An 18,247-nucleotide genomic window follows, 5' to 3' on the forward strand; every position below is an offset into this window, starting at 1 on the left:
TTAGAGTGCCTCCACTCTGGATGAAGGAGCACTTGGGTACCTTTTGGCACCTTAGGGACAAGGTTGTTTTCTAGGACTTGGCCTCTTTTTCTTCCTAGGGTGTTTTCTTCTTGACTTATATTGACCAGGACATTGTTCTGGCTTCTGTCTGCCCTGCTTCTATACATCTTCTGGACATTTCGTTTCCGTTGCTTGAAAGGGTATGAGCTATTCTCAGCTTTTACTACTTTTTGTTTGGTTGACTGTAGTGCCATTTTCAGGTGTAAGGTGCTATGAGCTGTCCTGTTGAGCCCTTCTTGACTTGTTTACTATATGACTAAGAAAATATGATTTTTATTTTTTATATACTAGTGAAATCTGTTTCTTGGCGTACAGTACACAAGTCTCTCCCCTCTATTCTTCATGATCTCCCCATTTCTTGCTATAGCAATGAGGCTTGCTGGGAGTGGGAGTCCGTGTACAGGGGATGTCCTACAGCCCTCTTTTTTTTGCCAATTTCCAATCACCTGAAGGTAGCTGCATATGACCCATAGATAATGACTAAACTGCATTCCAAAAACGAATGTCACCTGGTGTATGGTGGGTTCTTATTCCTAACTGGGGGAGGGTCCTCCCAGCTCTAACTAGTAATCCGTTTTTAGGCTCGGCTCACAGCACGGTCCAGTGCATGGTGGTTCACCGTTTCCGGTCTGATTTCAGCCCGAATTTTGGGCTGAATTCGGACCTGAAACAGACCAAAAGACGCACATCGTTTTTGTGCAAAACTCACCGGAGCCGCTGTGGAGATATGTGAACCGGCTCCATAGAGAGCCGGTCAATATCTCCTGTTATTGCGATTTGGATATAGGGATCCCGCATCCAATTCACAAAGGTGTGAACCCAGCCTTAAGGTCTGCAGAATTTTTAATATTCTTTAACTGGAACTTCACCGGAAAAGGAAAGTTCTGCTCATCTAAATTCTTCCACACCCACCATACTTCTGAATTTTTATTTTCCTGGTTGCAGGTATCTATTTCTGACAGTTACCCACTACCAAGTTTAGCCTCCTCCCCCACCTGCAACCTGGAACAGGTCACATGTCCAAGGAGATTGTGAGGCCATTGAAAAAGCACAGCGCATCTTGAATTTGCACAGTGGGGAGCCAGCTGTGAAACACCAGAAAGTCCCACACGGCTTCCCACAAGCAAGATGGTGGCACTGGGGACCTGAAGATCGGCCAAGCACTGGTTCAGATGATAGCGCTGGATCCCTGGGCTGATAAATCTATATAAGTGATTGTAAAGTCTCTTTATTATAAAAAAATAAAAATGTTGTTATACTTACCTGCACTCTTCAGGTCTCCTGGCCCCTCCCTCCTGACAAGTCCCCCCCCCCCCTAAAGCAGCTTACTATGGGTGCACCTGAGTTGAGCCACAGCTCCCTGTGCCCTTTCAGACATGGCTCCGCCCCGCCCCCTTTCTATTCTCATTGGCTGACTGACTTTGACAAAAGAGGGAGCCAATGGCGCCGTGCTGCTGTTTAAGCCAATGAGGAGGGGAGTCCCAGGCACCCGAGACAATCCTACAACATTGCTGGATAGAGAGGGGGCTCAGGTAAGTATTGGGGGGGGTGGTTGCTGCACAAAGAAGGCTTTTTATCTTAATGCATAAAATGCATTAAGATAAAAAAAAAACCTTCTGACTTTACAACCACTTTAAATGTCAGTAGCTACTGTATTTTTACATAGTAGGTGAAGTCGAAAAAAAGACACAAGTCCATCAAGTCCAACCTATGTGTGTGCCCTGCTTCTTAGCTGCTTACTTAATTCTTTTGTAACTGACCAGAGCGTCTCTTTAAATCTTTTTGTGTTTTTGTTTCAAGGTGTGGTTAATGAAGACACTAAAGGTGTAGCAGAACTGGTATCCAGACAGAAGACCAGTAGAAGATCTATAAGTAGGCGACGTATCACAATACCTCGTTACCATGTTGACTTGGTGAGACGTGGCAGAATAGCTCCGGTTCTTCCAGCATCACTGAAGAGTGACCTACGAGATTTGCTCTCCATCTCTCCGTTGCTGGTCTCCCAGCTAGAAACTGCATTCTATAATCGTTTTGGGCGCAGTTTTCAGTATACTCGCTATGGATTCTACTCTTTATTAGAAGTTCTAAGATCTGTGTCTGATATGGTGCAAGTGACACAAACTAGAGCTGGGTCATTACTGATGTTGAAGACTCCGTATAATCATGGCACATTTACTGGTGAGATAAACGCATCCTTTTTAATTTGTTACATTTGTTGCTTTATCTTTATTTAGGTGTTACCTATCATTTATGCACTTATTTGAAATTTTACCAATCTTGTATTCGGTTTCTTTACATTTGTGCATAGCAGTCTAAACAATGCATTTTCATGTCTGTTCCAGGTTTCTTTGCAAAACCAGTTACAAATTGGTCATGTAATCAAGTTACCTCTACCACGTCGGCTTATCCGTGCAGGGTTCTTAAAGATGAAGCACAATACTCCAGAAATAAGACATCCATGAATGTTTCTTTGCCACCAGCATCTTCTGCTTCAGTGCCATCCACTGGCTGCATGCCAGCACCTTCTGTAACTGCACCGTCCGCTGGCCCTACATCAGCACTCTCTGCAACTGCATTGTCCACTGGCCCCACACCAGCACCTTCTGCAACTGCATTGTCCACTTGCCCCAGGTCAGCACCTTCTAAAAATGCCCAGTCCACTGGCACCACACCAGCACTTCCTGAAAATGCGTGCTCCACTGGCTCTGCACCAATTCCTTCTGAAAATGCACAGTCAACTACCTCCAGACTATCACCACCTGCAACTGTACCTTCTAATGGCCTCACACCAGCATCTTCTGCCACCACATTGTCCACTGGTCTTACAGTTCTGGATAAGTTGTTTAAGGCAGCTGAGGCTGAATATTATGCCGGCAAATATTCTCCTAAAAATGACACTAAAGCAAATTTAAACTGTGAAACTGGAGACTCAACAGTGAACTTTAACCGTGTAGAAATCACTAAAACCCAGTTATGCTCTTTGCCTCCAGCTATAATTCAAGATACTAATAACAATTTACTTGTTCAGCCACCTCCAAATGTAGAAACTGTCACTGCTGAGGTAATAAGCTTGGCTGAAGACTTGAAAGTTGATATAGTTGAATCTAGCATGGATTGTAACCTCCAGGAACTGGAAGAGGAGGTATGTTTTAAAGTTTTACTTTTTCTCTAATATTCACTGCACATTCTGGCTCATTTTCTTCATTCCTTGTTCCTTTCCACTAGTTGCATCTTGCCTGCTTATTAATCAAACTTTCTTTAGTAAAAAGCAGTGCTGTTAACTAAACTCCCTTTTCTATCCCTCTGTTAATATCACTCAGGCATTGGTGGTTCTGCTAAATGATTTTGACTTTGTATTGAATTGTGTATGTCAGGTGCTCTCTGACAACCTCTATTGCTGTGTTCCTTACTTTTCATCCTCTCTGTGGACAGATTGATTTTAACAAAGTTAGACCTTGTAAAATGTTAACCTCAATATGATAGCAAGCGTCACAACATATGGGTCTATGTACACTTGCTTTTATGTAAAAGCTGCTTCTTCCCTAAGCAAGTCAAAGGGAATGCAAATTCAACCAAAGGGCCTGTGTTGAGTGGGCTTTTGCTCACATCAGATTTTGCAGTGTTTTGTTTCGAACTGCCACTTTTGCATTTCGCATACAAGCCTACAGAAATGCAAATCCTACTTGAAGCAGGTCAAGTTCAGGTCAGGAGGTGGCTAACTGCAGGTTAGCTGCCACCCCCACTGACTCCCGTTGTGATTGGACACAGTAGCATTTTATTAGCAGGTCCCTGCCAAGGATTCATGGCTGGGACCTGCTGAACGGCTGTGTCCCCTCACAGCCAGGGGCTCTGTACAGAGGGAATATTTTTTTTTTGTTTCTTCTCTCTGCAAAGCAGGGAGAAGGAACAAATAGATTTTTAGTAAAAGCAACACATACACACACAAATAGATTTTTAGTAAAAAGCAGCACATAATACACATTAACACTTGTTAGGCAAACACTTAACCTCTTGATTACTTTGAGATGTTAACCCCTTCCCAGCCAGTGTTTGTAGTACAGTGATAGTGTATTAGTATAGTATTATCACTGATCAATGTATTGGTGTCACTGGTGATATCCGTTCCCACCCATCATTAGTGTCAGATTGCCCACCGCACTATAACAGTCGCGCTGTAAGTCGCTGATAACCGTCATTACAAGTATAAAAATAAATAACAATTATAATATATATACCATACTTTGTAGACGCTATAACTTTCACACAAACCAATCAATATATATTTATTGTTTTTTGTTTTTTACCAAAGACGTGTAACATGTTTGACATAAATTCATGAAGAAATTAGATTTTTAACCCTTTTTTTTGGTTAAGTTTTAAAGCTGAAAGTAAGAAATATTATTTTTTTTTTTTTTTCAAAATTTATATAAAAAAAACTCCTGTAGTGATCAAATTCCACCAAAAAAAAAGCTCTATTTGTGTGAAAAAAATTATATAACTTTCATCTGCGTTTACATGACCATGCAATTACCAGTTAAAGTAGCCCAGTGCTAAATGGCAAGAAAATGGCCTGCTCGTGAAGGGTGTAAAACCTTTCGGAGCTCAAATGGTTAATCCATAACGCCTTCATTATCCCCAAATGTATTCTACCTACTTATATCTTAGGCTTCTGCTTTTTTTTTTTTTCCATTATCTTCTTTCACTTGTTACTCGGTACTAAATACCACACCAAGTTTATGGACAAGACTGTCAGTAAAATATTGGAATATGCTCTTGCATAGCATACCATATGACAAATTTTCCTGAAGCAGTCTTTTTTTTAGCAAAGATGATTTTTGCATTACTTTACATTCAGATAACTACTAGAGTTTGTTGTCTTTTTATATGATCATAAATTACAGCACTGCAAGCGGTCAAAAAACATGTGGTTTCAGGTAAACCTTTATTACCCATGAGTGCTTAATGAAAATTTAAGATATGTTAAATTTGATTAAAAAAAAAAGAGATTTCCTGCGCTTGGTATCATTTAGCTATGAAATCATTGAGTAAATGAAGCTGCTGCTGACTATAAAACATATCTCTAAAAACATATTCAAAGTGCTGTCCTCTTCCGCAATTTTGTGGTACACTGATGGTGGAAAAAGGAATGAGACATAGGGGTCAATTCACTAAGCGTTCAATATCGGCTAATAAAATGCAGTAAAGTACCAAATGCGGTAACAACTGTGCAAATGTTTAGTTAATTAAGAATGTTGTGTTTAATAACGAATGCAGTATTTGTTTTAGCGGTAATTACTGCATTAGTTAACGCAACATTGAGCTGGTTGCTAAGGAGCGGGCCGGGAAGCTGGCCATCGAGTCCTTTAAAGCAGAGTTCCACTCATTTTTCTCTGTCGTTCATTGACGGACACAGCACTTTAATCTTGACCTTAGGGTTATATTGCCACCTTTAGGAGAGAAGACTAGGCAGAACACACAAAAAAAACAAGCACAGTACCGCTCAGGGGGCGTTCCTACTGGCTATAACCCCTCACTCTGCTTCCAGCAGCTCAGTTTTTTTCTGTCTAGTCTAGGAGAAGGACCTGGCTCTCTGTGGGGACCAGTGGTCTTTGAAAATTTTTTGCTGTTTTTGTTTCTTCTTCCTGTGCAATCAACAGCCAGGCTGGGTGACAGGCTGAATAATATAGATCCTAGTAGTCTCCCCAGCTTGGTCATCGAGCGCCTGCAGACTTTAGCTCCACGCTGGGTCAGCCGCAACAGGCCCCATTCTGGTCCGGGGCAGCCGGTGAGCTATATGCTCTGGGGCACACATATGACCGGGCTACTGCTGTCCTTGTCACAGTGTTGCCATGGCTGACAGCCACTCCGTACTATGCGGGAGATGGGTCTGTCCGTGGAGTGCGTCCAGCAGTCCCTGCAGGAGGGGTAAGTATGGTTCTACCTGTTTAGGCAGGATGGAGCAGCTGGGCACTCCCTGGGGGATCGGTTAGGGGGTCTCTCTCTCCCTTTCCTCCCTCCCTGCCCTTTTGCCCTCCTCCCCATCCAAAGGGCGCTGTGTGGCTGGCTTAGGGGGTGCGGTGCACTTACCTGGCCCGGGGGTCCCCCAGGCGGTCTCTGGGTCCTGGCAGGGGGTTGTGATGGCGTTCGTTTGTTCCCTTCGTTTTGTGCCTTCGTTTGTTACCTTCGTTTGCCGCCATGCAGGGGGAATGGTCACCGCGGGAACCGCGGACATTTTCTTGGAGCGCGGCAGCCATTTTCCTGGCGTTTTTGGGTGCTTTTGTCCGAGGCGGCTGGCGGCCATTTTCATGTAGCCACGGAGGACGGTGTCTGTTAGTTCTCTAGCGCTAGGCGGCTGTTTAAGCCAGGAACATTGCGAAACTGACACAGAACACCTTGTGGTTTGGACGCCAGCAGAGGGGAGAACAGACAGCAGCACAGCACAACACCTTGGTCAGGATGGTGAGTCCTGCGGGGGGGCCCCTCAGTCTGTAGGCAGCTAAGAGGGTAGGCATTTTTTGTCTCTTGCCTTAGGTCCCGGGTGACAGGCGAGAGTGGGTCAAACATGGCGTCGGATCCTGGCGCTTCTTCCCCAGACACCCCTGTGATAGCAACTGGTTCCCCTGCACCTGCGGTGCCCATGGACGCTCTGTTGGCGGTCCTGGAATAATTTGTTTCCAGGGTGAAAGTGGCGTGCGGGCGTAAGGTGGGTAAAAAAACGCCCCCTCCCCCCTCGTCTTCCGGGGAAAGCTCTGATTCAGACTTGGGCCCCGCTGTGGCAGGCGGCCCCTGTTCTGACGCTTCAGAGTTTGCGGACCATGACCCTTCGGACAGTGAGGAGGAAGTCTCCGCGTCCATTTCAGCGCAGTGGGGGCACTTATCACAGCGTTCCGGGATACCTTAAAGATAGAGGATACGGCTGGGGCATCTACAGATGTGTCAGTCCCTTTTGGGTCCCACAAGCCGGTCCGCACCGCTAAGGTGTTTCCCTACCTAACTTATTTTGATAAGTTTATTTACAAGGATTGAGAACGCCTGCAGCTTGCGTTTTCAGTCCCGAGGCGAATGGCGGTGCGTTACCCCTTTGAGGAGAGTTTTCTGAAAGAATGGACATCTCCGGTTGTTGACCCGCCCGGTATCTAGGTATGGTGACCACGATTCCGGTGGAAGGGTCCCCCTCTTTTTAAGGACCCTGCCGACAGAAGGGCCGAGGCGGTTGCCCAGTCCATGTTTACAGGGGTGGGGTCCGCGCTTCGGCTGGTGTTAGCCACGGCTCTGGTGTCACAAACACTTACTGAATGGGCTAAGTTGTTGCACCGCCAGTTGGGGAAGGAGCAGGTTTCCCCAGTTTGTGTGGAACTGGCAGACCAGTTGGTGCACGGCCTTAAGTATATTTGTATTGCAGGTGGGAGGCTGTTTGACGCCTCACTGGATGACATTATTAAAAATGTTACTGGGGGAAAGAGTACTTTGCTCCCACAGTCCAGAAAGGGTAAGGAGCCACGCCGTAGGCAGGGGCCTTCCTTTTCCGCTCAGAAGCGGCTTTTTTGTCCGAACGTGTCGGTGGGTAAACCTTCCTTGTCCGACAAGGTGCCCGCTGAGGGACAAAAGCGTTCTGGTATCGCAAGCCGAACAAGCCTGCGAACAAATCAGCTTCCGCATGAAGGTTCGCCCCCACCTGACTCGCGGGTGGGGGGGTCGCCTTCTGGACTTCTCTTCTTTCTGACCAGTGGGTCTGCGAGCTGGTTTTGTCAGGCTACAAGATAGTTTCTTTGTCCGCCGGCAGGTTTTTTCCCTCAAACCTTCATCTCCTTTCGGCTCGTCGGGAGGCCCTGTTTGGGGCAGTACAGGACTTACTACTGCGTAAGGGTGATAGTGTCTGTACCGACGTCGGAAAGGTTTCAGGGATTCTACTCCATTCTGTTTGTAATCCCGAAGAAGGAAGGTGTCCATCTGGTCCTGGATCTCAAGGCCCTCAATTGTTTTGTGAAGGTTCGGAGGTTCAGGATGGAATCGGTTCGTTCCGTGGTCGCTTCATCAGGGGGATTTCCTGGCGTCTTTGGACATCAAGGACGCATACTTGCATTTCCCCATATGTGTCAGACACCAGAGGTTCTTGCAATTTGCGGTCGGGGATGAGCACTACCAATTTGTAGCTCTTCCCTTTGTCTTAGCATTGGCACCAAGGGTCTTCACCAAGGTGCTGGCTCCGATTCTGGCATTTCAGACACAACGAGGGATCGCGGATTACCTGGACGACCTCCTCCTGAGAGCAGCTTCTGCCTCAGAACTAAGGGTGGATGTGGCGATCACCATGCAGACTCTTCAGGAGTTTGGCTGGGTGTTGAATCTCCAGAAGTCGGTGTTGCTGCCGACCCAGCACCTGGAGTACTTGGGGTTGATTCTGAACTCATGCGAGTTCTGGGCCTCATGGTAGCCACTTTCGAGGCGGTACCGTATGCTCAATTCAACACTCGGGTCTTGCAGAAAGAGATCCTGTCCAAATGGGACAAGTCTCCGACATCCCTGGATTGTCAAATCTGGGTGAGCCAGCTAGCCAGGGCTTCGCTTCTCTGGTGGCTGAGGTCCCCGGCCCTTTGGTCCGGGAAATCATTCCTTCCTCTTCATTGGACAGTGATTATGATGGACACCAGCCTGACTGGCTGGGGGGGAATTTTGGGCATCCAGTCGGCCCAGGGTCGCTGGACGCGGGAAGAATCCCACCTGTCCATCGATGTGCTGGAGCTGCGGGCGATCAGGCGGTGCCTCTCCACATGGTTGCAGAGGCTGCAGGGTCTTCCGGTCAGGATCCAGTCGGACAACGCCACGGCGGTGGCGTGTGTCATTCATCAGGGAGGGACAAGGAGCTCAGTGGCGACGCTGGAGGTCTCCCACATCCTACAGTGTGCAGAGCGGCGCGTGCCGGCTCTGTCAGCCGTGTACATTCTGGGTGTAGAAAACTGTAAGGCGGACTACCTCAGTCGTCAGTTGCTGGACCAGGGGGAATGGTCACTGCATCTGGAAGTGTTTTGGCTCATTAGCCTATGGTGGGGCATACCGGATGTGGATCTCCTGGCCTCTCGGCTCAATCGGAAGGTGCAGAGGTTTGTGGCCAGGTCAAAGGATCCCTGGGCGAACGCATCAGACCCGTTGGTGGCCTCAAGGGGGCATTATTGGCTAATTTATGCCTTTCCCCCTCTCAGGCTCCTCCCTCATCTGCTGCACAGAGTGGAGGCCGAGGGGATTCCGGTGATTCTGATTGCCCCAGACTGGCCTTGACGTCCTTGGTACGCCGATATAGTACGAATGGTGGCGGATGTTCCTTGGCGGCTGCCGGTGCAGGAGGACCTTCTGTCTCAAGGTCCGATACTCCACCCTGCTTTACCGTCGCTGGCTTTAATGGCATGGCTGTTGAAAGCCAAGTGTTGAGGGACCGAGGGCTGTTGGCTTCGGTAATTTCCACTATGCTAAGGGAAAGCGAAAGTCTTCTTCCCGGAAGATTTATCATCACACCTGGAAGGCCTACGTCTCCCTGTGTGAGGAGGTGGGGTGGCATCCGCGCTCATATTCGGTTTCCAGGATCCTGCTGTTTCTGCAGCGAGGAGTGGATCAGAAGCTTGCATTAAGCACCATTAAGGGGCAGATATGAGCTTTGGCTGTCTCTTTTCAGCGGCCCTTGGCGACTCGCTCATTGGTTCGTACGTTTGTTCAGGGGGTTCTGCATGTGGCCCCTCCGGTACGCCCGCCGCTGCCCCCGTGGGATCTGAATCTGGTACTTTTGAAAACATTAGGGAGATCCCTTTTATTGACGCTCTCTCAGAAAGTAGTCTTTCTAGTGGCTATTACATCTGCAAGGCGGGTTTCTGAGTTGGCGGCCTTGTCATGTAAGTCTCCCTATTTGGTCTTCCACAAGGATAAGGCGGTGCTGCGTCCGCAGCCCTCTTTTCTTCCAAAGGTTGTTTTGGCCTTTCATCTAAATGAGGACCGTCGGCCGTCGCATCCCAAGGGGGTCACTTTACATTCTTTGGATGTGGTCCAGGCTCTGTGGGTGTATCTGTCTTCTTTCCGGAGGTCGGACTCTGTTTGTCTCGGTGGCTGGTCCGAAGAAGGGCCTGGCGTTCTCGTCGGCCACCATTTCTCGGTGGATCAGACAGATTGTTGTTCAGGCTTATGCCATAAGGGGGCGGGCGCCTCCCTTTCCCGTCACGGCGCATTCTACCAGGGCAGTTGGTGCTTCCTGGGCTTTCCGGCATCAAGTGTCCATTTTACAGGTGTGTAAGGCAGCTACCTGGTCGTCAGTACACACTTTCACCAAATTTTACAAGGTCGATGTGGGTGCATCTTTGGATGCATGCTTCAGCTGCAAGGTTTTGCAGGCGGCCGTTTGAGGTTGTGGCTCCTCTGATTGGGAGTTCTTTTTGTTGTGGGTGGAGTTTATTTTCTCTGTGTTCCCACCCTTGATTTTTGGCACTGCTTGGGGACGTCCCTAAGGTCAAGATTAAAGTGCTGTGTCCGTCAATGAACGAAAGAGAAAATGGGATTTTTGTACTTGCCGTAAAATTCCTTTCGCCGAAGTTCATTGACAGACACAGCACCCACCCCTCCTATTTAAGTTAGTACTGCTTTTTGATGAACTGAGCTGCTGGGAGCAGAGTGAGGGGTTATAGCCAGTTGGACCGCCCCCTGGGCAGTACTGTGCTTGTTTTCTTTTTGTGTTCTGCCTAGTCCTCTCCTAAAGGTGTCGATATAACCCTAAGGTCAAGATTAAAGTGCGGTGTCCGTCAATGTACTTCAGAGAAAGGGATTTTACGGTAAGTACAAAAATCCCATTTTTTTATTTCAGCCACATTGTAATGTGCACCTATAGTGATGTAACTTTTTGCTGCTTATATGGTAAAATTCCCTAGGTTAGTACCTATTCCTTTTTATATTAATCACTTCAATACCTGCCTATTGTCATATGACGTCCGCAGATGGGATCTCCCATCTGGGACGGGCCTCAGATGACTTTCTCGGCTTCCCGGCAGTATAGGGGGCATGCGCCTGCTGCGTTACCGAGGAGCCAATGCGCGTGCCCGGCGGCTGCGATGTCCGCCGGGCATCCGCGATCACTCGCAACAGCGGGAACGTGGATCTGTGTGTGTAAACACACAGATCCACGTCCTATCAGGGGGACAGGAGACAGATTGTGTGTTCCTAGTATATAGGAACACCGATCATTCTCCCCTAGTCAGTCCCCCCCCCCCCCCACAGTTAGAATCACTCCCTACTTTTTCCCTAACTTTTTCCCTGCCAGTGACATTTATACAGTAATCAGTGCATATTTTTAGCTCTGATCGCTGTAAAAATGTCAATGGTCCAAAAATATTGTTCAAAGTTTCTGATCTGTCCGCTGCAATGTCACATTCACGATAAAAATCGCAGATCACCGCCATTACTAGTAAAAAAAAAAAAAGCCATATATCAAAAACCTATTTTGTAGGCGCTATAACTTTTGCGCAAACCAATCAATATAAGCTTTTTGCGATTATTTTTTTTTTTTAACCAAAAATATGTAGAAGAAAACATATCAGCTTAAACTAAGGAAAACATTTATTTATGTATTTAAAAAATTGGGCTAATTATAGCAAAATTTTTTTTTCAAATTTGGCGCTCTCTTTTTGTTTATAGCGCAAGATAAAAACCGCATAGGTAATCAAATACCACCAAAAGAAAGCTTTACTTTTATGGGGAAAAATTCATTTGGGTACAGTGTTGCATGACCACGCAATTTGTCATTCAAAATGTTACACTGCTTAAAATTGGCCTGGGCAGGAAGGGGGTGAAAATGCCCTGTATTGAAGTGGTTAATCTACCCCACAACTTCCGGTTGTGCCCGGCTGGCTGCTTAGGCGACTGCATCATCAGCCTGGCCCATTGACTTCTGGGATATCAATGTCCTTGATCCCAGAAGTCGCAAGATTTCCTGGACGTAACAAAGTGCGCCCGCAGTGTCATTACTGCGCAGGCATGAAATCACTAGGTGCATGCTGGGTAGCCAGCTGCAAGAAATCCAGGAAATGAAGCCAGGCCGGCTTCAGCTGCCCACAGCCTCCATGGTCGCAACCAGAATCGACAGAGAAAAGAAAAATCATCATCTAGTAATTCTATTCTGAACATTGCCAGCAATATCCATTGCACTGATGGTGAATTACAACAAACTCAATGATGTGATTAGGATCATTTTGGCTAGGAGACTGGAACTTTGCTTTAACAACGGATGACTCGTCAGCTGTCAGCTGAACTTAAAAAAACAAACAAAACTGCAGACAATTAAAAGTGATTGGAAAAAAAAAAAAAGCATTGTGTCCCCCCAGTCCATACCGGGCCCTCCCTCTGGTATGGTTTTAAAGGGGAACCTCCACGCCAAAAAATCCATACCAGACCCTTATCCGAGCATGCAGCCCGGCAGGTCAGTAAAGAGGAGGGGGATGAGCGAGCGTCCCCCCCCCCCCCCAACCCCTTCCTGCCCTCAACATGTGGGGTGGGTGCTTTGGGGCACTATAAAGGAACTTGTCCCCATCAGCATGGGGACAAGGGCCTCATCCCGGTGGTTGAAGGGGTCTGCGGACAGGGGGCTTATTAGAATCTGGCCCCCCCTATGTGAATGACTATGGGGTACATGGTACCCTACTCATTCACCAAAAAAGTGTCAAAAAGTAATAGAAACAAAGACAGTTTTTGGCAATTCATTTTATTAACAAATAAAAAAAAGTCCCCCGATGTAAATCACGCCGCACCGCCGACCCGAAAAGAAAAAAAAAAAATGTTCCCGCCATCCATGAAGGCTGGCTGCCTACTGCAGGCTCCCTCTTTTGACATTTTTTATATAAGTAAAGGGTGAGGTCACCTGGTGGTCCCGCTCCCTTGTAATGTCACCGACCCAGCATGCATTGGTCCGTGATGTCACAAGGGGGCGAGACTACCAGGTGAGGTAGCCAGGTGGCCCCACCCCTTGCTTATATAAGATATGTCAAATGGGGGAGCCTGCAGTAGGCAGCCAGTCTTCATGGATGGCGGGAGCGTTTTTATTCTCTTTTCTTTTCTTGGTGCGGTGGGTGGTGTGATTGACAATGGTTTTACATGGGGGGGACACTGTTTTTTCACTTTTTAATGAAGGAGTTGTCAGAACTTTTTTTTTTTTTTTTACTTTTTGACATTTTTTTGGTGACTGGATAGAGGTACTATATACCCATTCTGATGGGGGGGGGGGGGATTTGGGGACCCCCTTCTTAAAGGGGGCTTCCAGATTCAAATAAACGATTCCCATGCCCGCAGACCCCCACAACCACCAGCCTTGAGGCCCTTGTCCCCGTCAAGCACCCACTTCCCCATGTTGAGGGCATGTGACCTGGTATGGTTAAGGGGGGGGAGCTGGCTTGCATATACCCCCCCTTTTCTGACCTGCCAGGCTGCATGCTCGGATAAGGCTCTGGTATGGATTTTGGGGGGGACCCCAAGCCATTTTATTCTTTTTAAATTTTTTTTTCAATTTTGGCCTGGTATATGGACTGGGGGGGCTCACAGTTTTTTTTCCCCCATCATTTTTAATTGTCTACCTTTTTTTTACATTAAGCTATCAGTTTCCTGGCCCGCTCCTTAGCATCCAGCTATTTGTCTTAAAACAGCGTGGAGGTTTCCTCGACGCGCACACTGTTTTTTGACAAATACCGCATGTGATACCGCCAGCAAAACCCTTGTGGTAAATATTGCCTGCTTTTTTTTTTTTTTTTTACTCTCTGATCCGTTTGTGAATTGGACTTATGCCCTGTACACACGTTCGGACATTGATCAGACATTCCGACAACAAAATCCATGGATTTTTTCCGACGGATGTCGGCTCAAACTTGTCTTGCATACACACGGTCACACAAAGTTGTCGGAAAATCCGATCGTTCTGAATGCGGTGACGTAAAACACGTACGTTGGGACTATAAACTGGGCAGTAGCCAATAGCTTTCATCTCTTAATTTATTATGAGCATGCGTGGCACTTTGTGCGTCGGATTTGTGTACACACGATCGGAATTTCAGACAACGGATTTTGTTGTCGGAAAATTTTATAGCAAGCTCTCAAACTTTGTGTGTCGGAAATTCCTATGGAAAATGTGTGATGGAGCCTACACACGGTCGGAATTTCCGACAACTAGGTCCTATCACACATTTTCCATTGGAAAATCCTATCGTGTGTACGGGGCATAATACTGCCATTTACCTGCACATTTTTTTTCCCGGGAAATACAGCATAATTGTTCTTTTTTTTTTATGTTATGAATTGGACTTAATTTACCGCATGCGATTTATGCAAATGAGTCAAGTGACTGCGTTATTACATGTGGTAAACGTTGGTGGATTGACCCCATCGACCATAGTAAAAAAGATTTATGCTGAGTTTTTTTCTCTACTGCAATATAGGAACTAACATTTGGTGCGCCCTCTTTTCTAATAGCTGGACAGGAACTTGAAACTGTGTTTGTCACAGAAGACAGCAGGCAATGTCATCAGCCCTGAGCTTCGACAAGAAATAAAAAACGTAAGTTAATAGAACACATATTCAGTTACATAGGTAAAATCCATCCAGTTCAATCCATATGTCAATGTGTGTGGGAGATTGTTTCATAAGCATATACATATCCCTGTATGTTGTGCTAATTGAGGAAGACATTTTACTTAAACACTTCAGCCCCGGAAGATTTTACCCCCTTCCTGACCAGGCCATTTTTTGCGATACGGCACTGCGTCGCTTTAACTGACAATTGCGCGGTCATGCGACGCTGTACCCAAATAAAATTTATGTCTTTTTTCCCCAAAAATAGTTTTCTTTTGGTGGTATTTGATCACCTCTGCAGTTTTTTTTTTTTTTTTGCACTATAAACAAAAGAAGGACAATTTTGGGGAAAAAAACAATATTTTTTACTTTTTGCTATAATAAATATCCCCAAATAAAAAAAAATTAAAATAATTCTTCATCAGTTTAGGCCAATATGTATTCTACATATCTTAGGTAAAAAAAAATCGCAATAAGCGTATATTGATTGGTTTGCGCAAAAGTTATAGTGTCTACAAAATAGGGGATAGATTTATGGCATTTTTATTTTATTTTTTTGTACTAGCAATGGCAGTGATCAGGGACTGCGACATTGCGGCGGACAGGTCGGACAATTTGGACCCTTTTTTTTTTTTTTTTTTTTTTGGGATCATTGCCATTTATACAGTGATCAGAGCTAAAAATAGCCACTGATTACTGTATAAATGTCACTGGCAGGGAAGGGGTTAACACTAGGGGGTGATCAAGGGATTAATTGTTTTCCCTAGGTGTGTGTTCTAACTGTAGGGGGATAGGACTGACTGGGGGAGGAGACCGATCGTTGTTTCTAAGCATTAGGAACAACAGATCTGTCGCCTCACCCCTGACAAAACGTGGATTTGTGTGTTTAAACACACAAATCCCCGCTCTAGCTCTGTCAGGAGCGGCCACCGGGCACGTGCATCGGCTCCTCAGTGATGCGGCGGGCATGCACCGCCTATATCCCTTAAAGCACCCGGGGGGCGGTCGGCAAGCGGTCAAAGTGGTTGTAAACCCTTACATACTGTATACACAGTGAGCTATCAGGTGATACACAGAGACAAAACAAATCCTCTTACCTACAGTAGATATAAAAAGTCTACACACCCCTATTAAAATGTCATGTTTCTGTAATGTAAAGAAATTAGACAAAGATAAATAATTTCAGAACTTTTTGCACCTTTTAATGTGACCTATAAACTGTACAACTCTATTGAAAAACAAACTGAAATCTTTTAGGTGGAGGGAAGTAAAAATACAAAACTAAAATAATATGGTTGCAGACGTGTGCACACCCTTAAAACTAGTAGTTTGTTGAAGCACCTTTTGAATTTATTACAGCACTCAGTCTTTTTTGAGTCTATCAGTATGGCACATCTTGACCTGGCAATATTTGCCCACTCTTCTTTGCGAAAACACTCCAAATCGGCCCTCTTCAGATCACTCCACAGATTTTCAATCGGATTCAGGTCTGGGCTCTGGCTGGGCCATTTCAAAACTTTAATCTTCTGGTGAAGCCATTCCTTTGTTGATTTGGATGTGTGCTTTGGATCATTGTCGTGCTGTAAGATGAGGTTCTTTTTCATGTTCAGCTTTTTAGCAGAAGCCTGAAGGTTTTGTGACAATATTGACTGGTATTTGGAACTGTTCATAATTCCCTCTACCTTGACTTAGGCCCCTGTTCCAGCTAAAGAAAAACAGCCCCAAAGCTTGATGCTGCCACCACCATGCTTCACTCTGGGTGTGGTGTTATTTGGTAATGTGCAATGTTTTTGCGCCAAACGTAGCTCTCTGCGGACCATGGCTTTTGCTGTAGAAAGCAACTAAGAAAATGTCAGGAAAGACCTACTAGAACAGCTGAACTTTATTTGGGGTTAATCAGAGGCACTTTAAATGATGACAGGTGTGTACAGACTCCTATTTTAACATGAGTTTAAATGTGATTGCTTAAAGCGGAGTTCCGCCGAAAAAAAAAATTAAAAGTCAGCAGCTACAAATACTGCAGCTGCTGACTTTTAATATTATGACAATATTAATATTTAATATTATGACACTTACCTGTCCAGGGTGCCCGCGATGCCCTCACCCGAAGCCATCTTCAGTAGGGGAATCAGGAAGTGAAGCCTTGCGGCTTCACAGCCTGGTTCCCTACTGCGCATCCTCACTGGTCCCTGCTGTCTTCTTGGACCTGTGTGTCTCCCATCAGACAGCGGGGGGACGGAGGAGGAGCCGGACATGGCGTAGATCGCCGCCGAATCTGCGACGATCTATTGCTGGAAGTGGGAGCAAATACCTGGGTTATACAGGTATCTGCTCCCCCTCCACCCTGAAAGGTGCCAAATGTGAACCAGAAAAGCAGAAGTTCCATTTTTCGCTTTAATTCTGAACATAGCTACATCCCCAGTTAAAGAGGGTGTGCACACTTATGCAACCACATTTGATGTAACCGCTGCAATATTATACAATATAATATATCCTATATAACTATTGCATACATGTTTATTATATATTAATTTGTCTAGTCCCTACAGTTAGCTACTCTGTAAGAGTCTGATAAGCACAATGATATAACAAACACATCTGCTTAGTAAACAAGTTACATTTATTCCCAAGAAAATAGGAATGTACTAAAACAACAGAATTAGGAAAAAAACTAACATAAAGGTGTTACAAGAAATTGCAATGTTACAAAGCTTACAATCAGAACACAATACAAGACTTATACTTATCACGTCCTCTTGGCTGGTCTCCAGGTGTATTAAGAGAGAGCTCTGTGCCACAGGCCAAACCAGCACCCAGAGCAAGGCCTCAAGATGGCCGAGCCATGAGGCTTGCAAAGACCTGCATCAGCAGAAAGAGGAAGAATTGCCTGTGTGTGTGCTCTTTTCATTCATACACGCCTACTTGTAGCCAGCCCCATTTGCCTTCCATCCAATAGATATTGTCAAGAGGTAGTTCTTCAAATGTCTGCCCATTCTTCCAGGAAGCATGCTGTATTGTCCACTAGGGGCAGCGTTTGTCCATGAATCATCTCTATTAGCCCTGTGTCAAATTTCCATAGTCATCTTGGCAGCAGTGGTCTCTTTGAAGCTTGTAATCACACAAATCACAGCAGGTGGGCTTGAGCCAAGCCATTGATCACAAAGCTTTGATGTGTTTCATTCCTACCTGGCTGTGTCAACCAGGAAGTGAAATACTAGAAGTAAGATATTAAACCATGTCGCTATCCAACAACATTGTTTTAGTTTTTTAAAAAGATTTCAGTTTGTTTTTCAATTGTGTTGTACAGTTTTATACGTCACATTAACCACTTCAGCCCCGGAAGATTTTACCCTGTTCCTGACCAGAGCACTTTTTGCAATTCGGCACTGCGTCGCTTTAACTGACAGTTGTCGTGCGACGTTGTACCCAAACAAAATTGACGTCCTTTTTCCCACAAATAGAGCTTTCTTTTGGTGGTATTTGATCATTTCTGCGACAATTTTGAAAAAAACACAATATTTTGTACTTTTTGCTATAATAAATATCCCCATTTAAAAAATATTTTTTTTCTCTCAGTTTAGGCCGATATGTATTCTTCTACATA

General features: G+C 45.6%; 1 protein-coding gene across 2 annotated transcripts in view; it reads left to right on the forward strand.

The window, feature by feature from the left end:
• Nucleotides 1-18,247, forward strand: part of TDRD5 (tudor domain containing 5) — a 436,549-nt gene that overhangs the window by 70,689 nt on the left and 347,613 nt on the right. Inside the window, exons 2-4 of one of the 2 annotated variants that reach the window (XM_073593060.1) lie at nt 1,861-2,238; nt 2,403-3,202; nt 14,545-14,628. In XM_073593060.1, the coding sequence (XP_073449161.1) occupies nt 1,861-2,238; nt 2,403-3,202; nt 14,545-14,628 (1,262 nt within the window). Of the gene's footprint in view, nt 1-1,860; nt 2,239-2,402; nt 3,203-14,544; nt 14,629-18,247 lie in introns of those variants that run through there. The other variant, XM_073593059.1, reaches the window with a different exon arrangement.

This window comes from Aquarana catesbeiana, linkage group LG07 (assembly GCF_042186555.1).
Source record: "Aquarana catesbeiana isolate 2022-GZ linkage group LG07, ASM4218655v1, whole genome shotgun sequence".
In the NCBI taxonomy this organism is placed as follows: domain Eukaryota; kingdom Metazoa; phylum Chordata; class Amphibia; order Anura; family Ranidae; genus Aquarana; species Aquarana catesbeiana.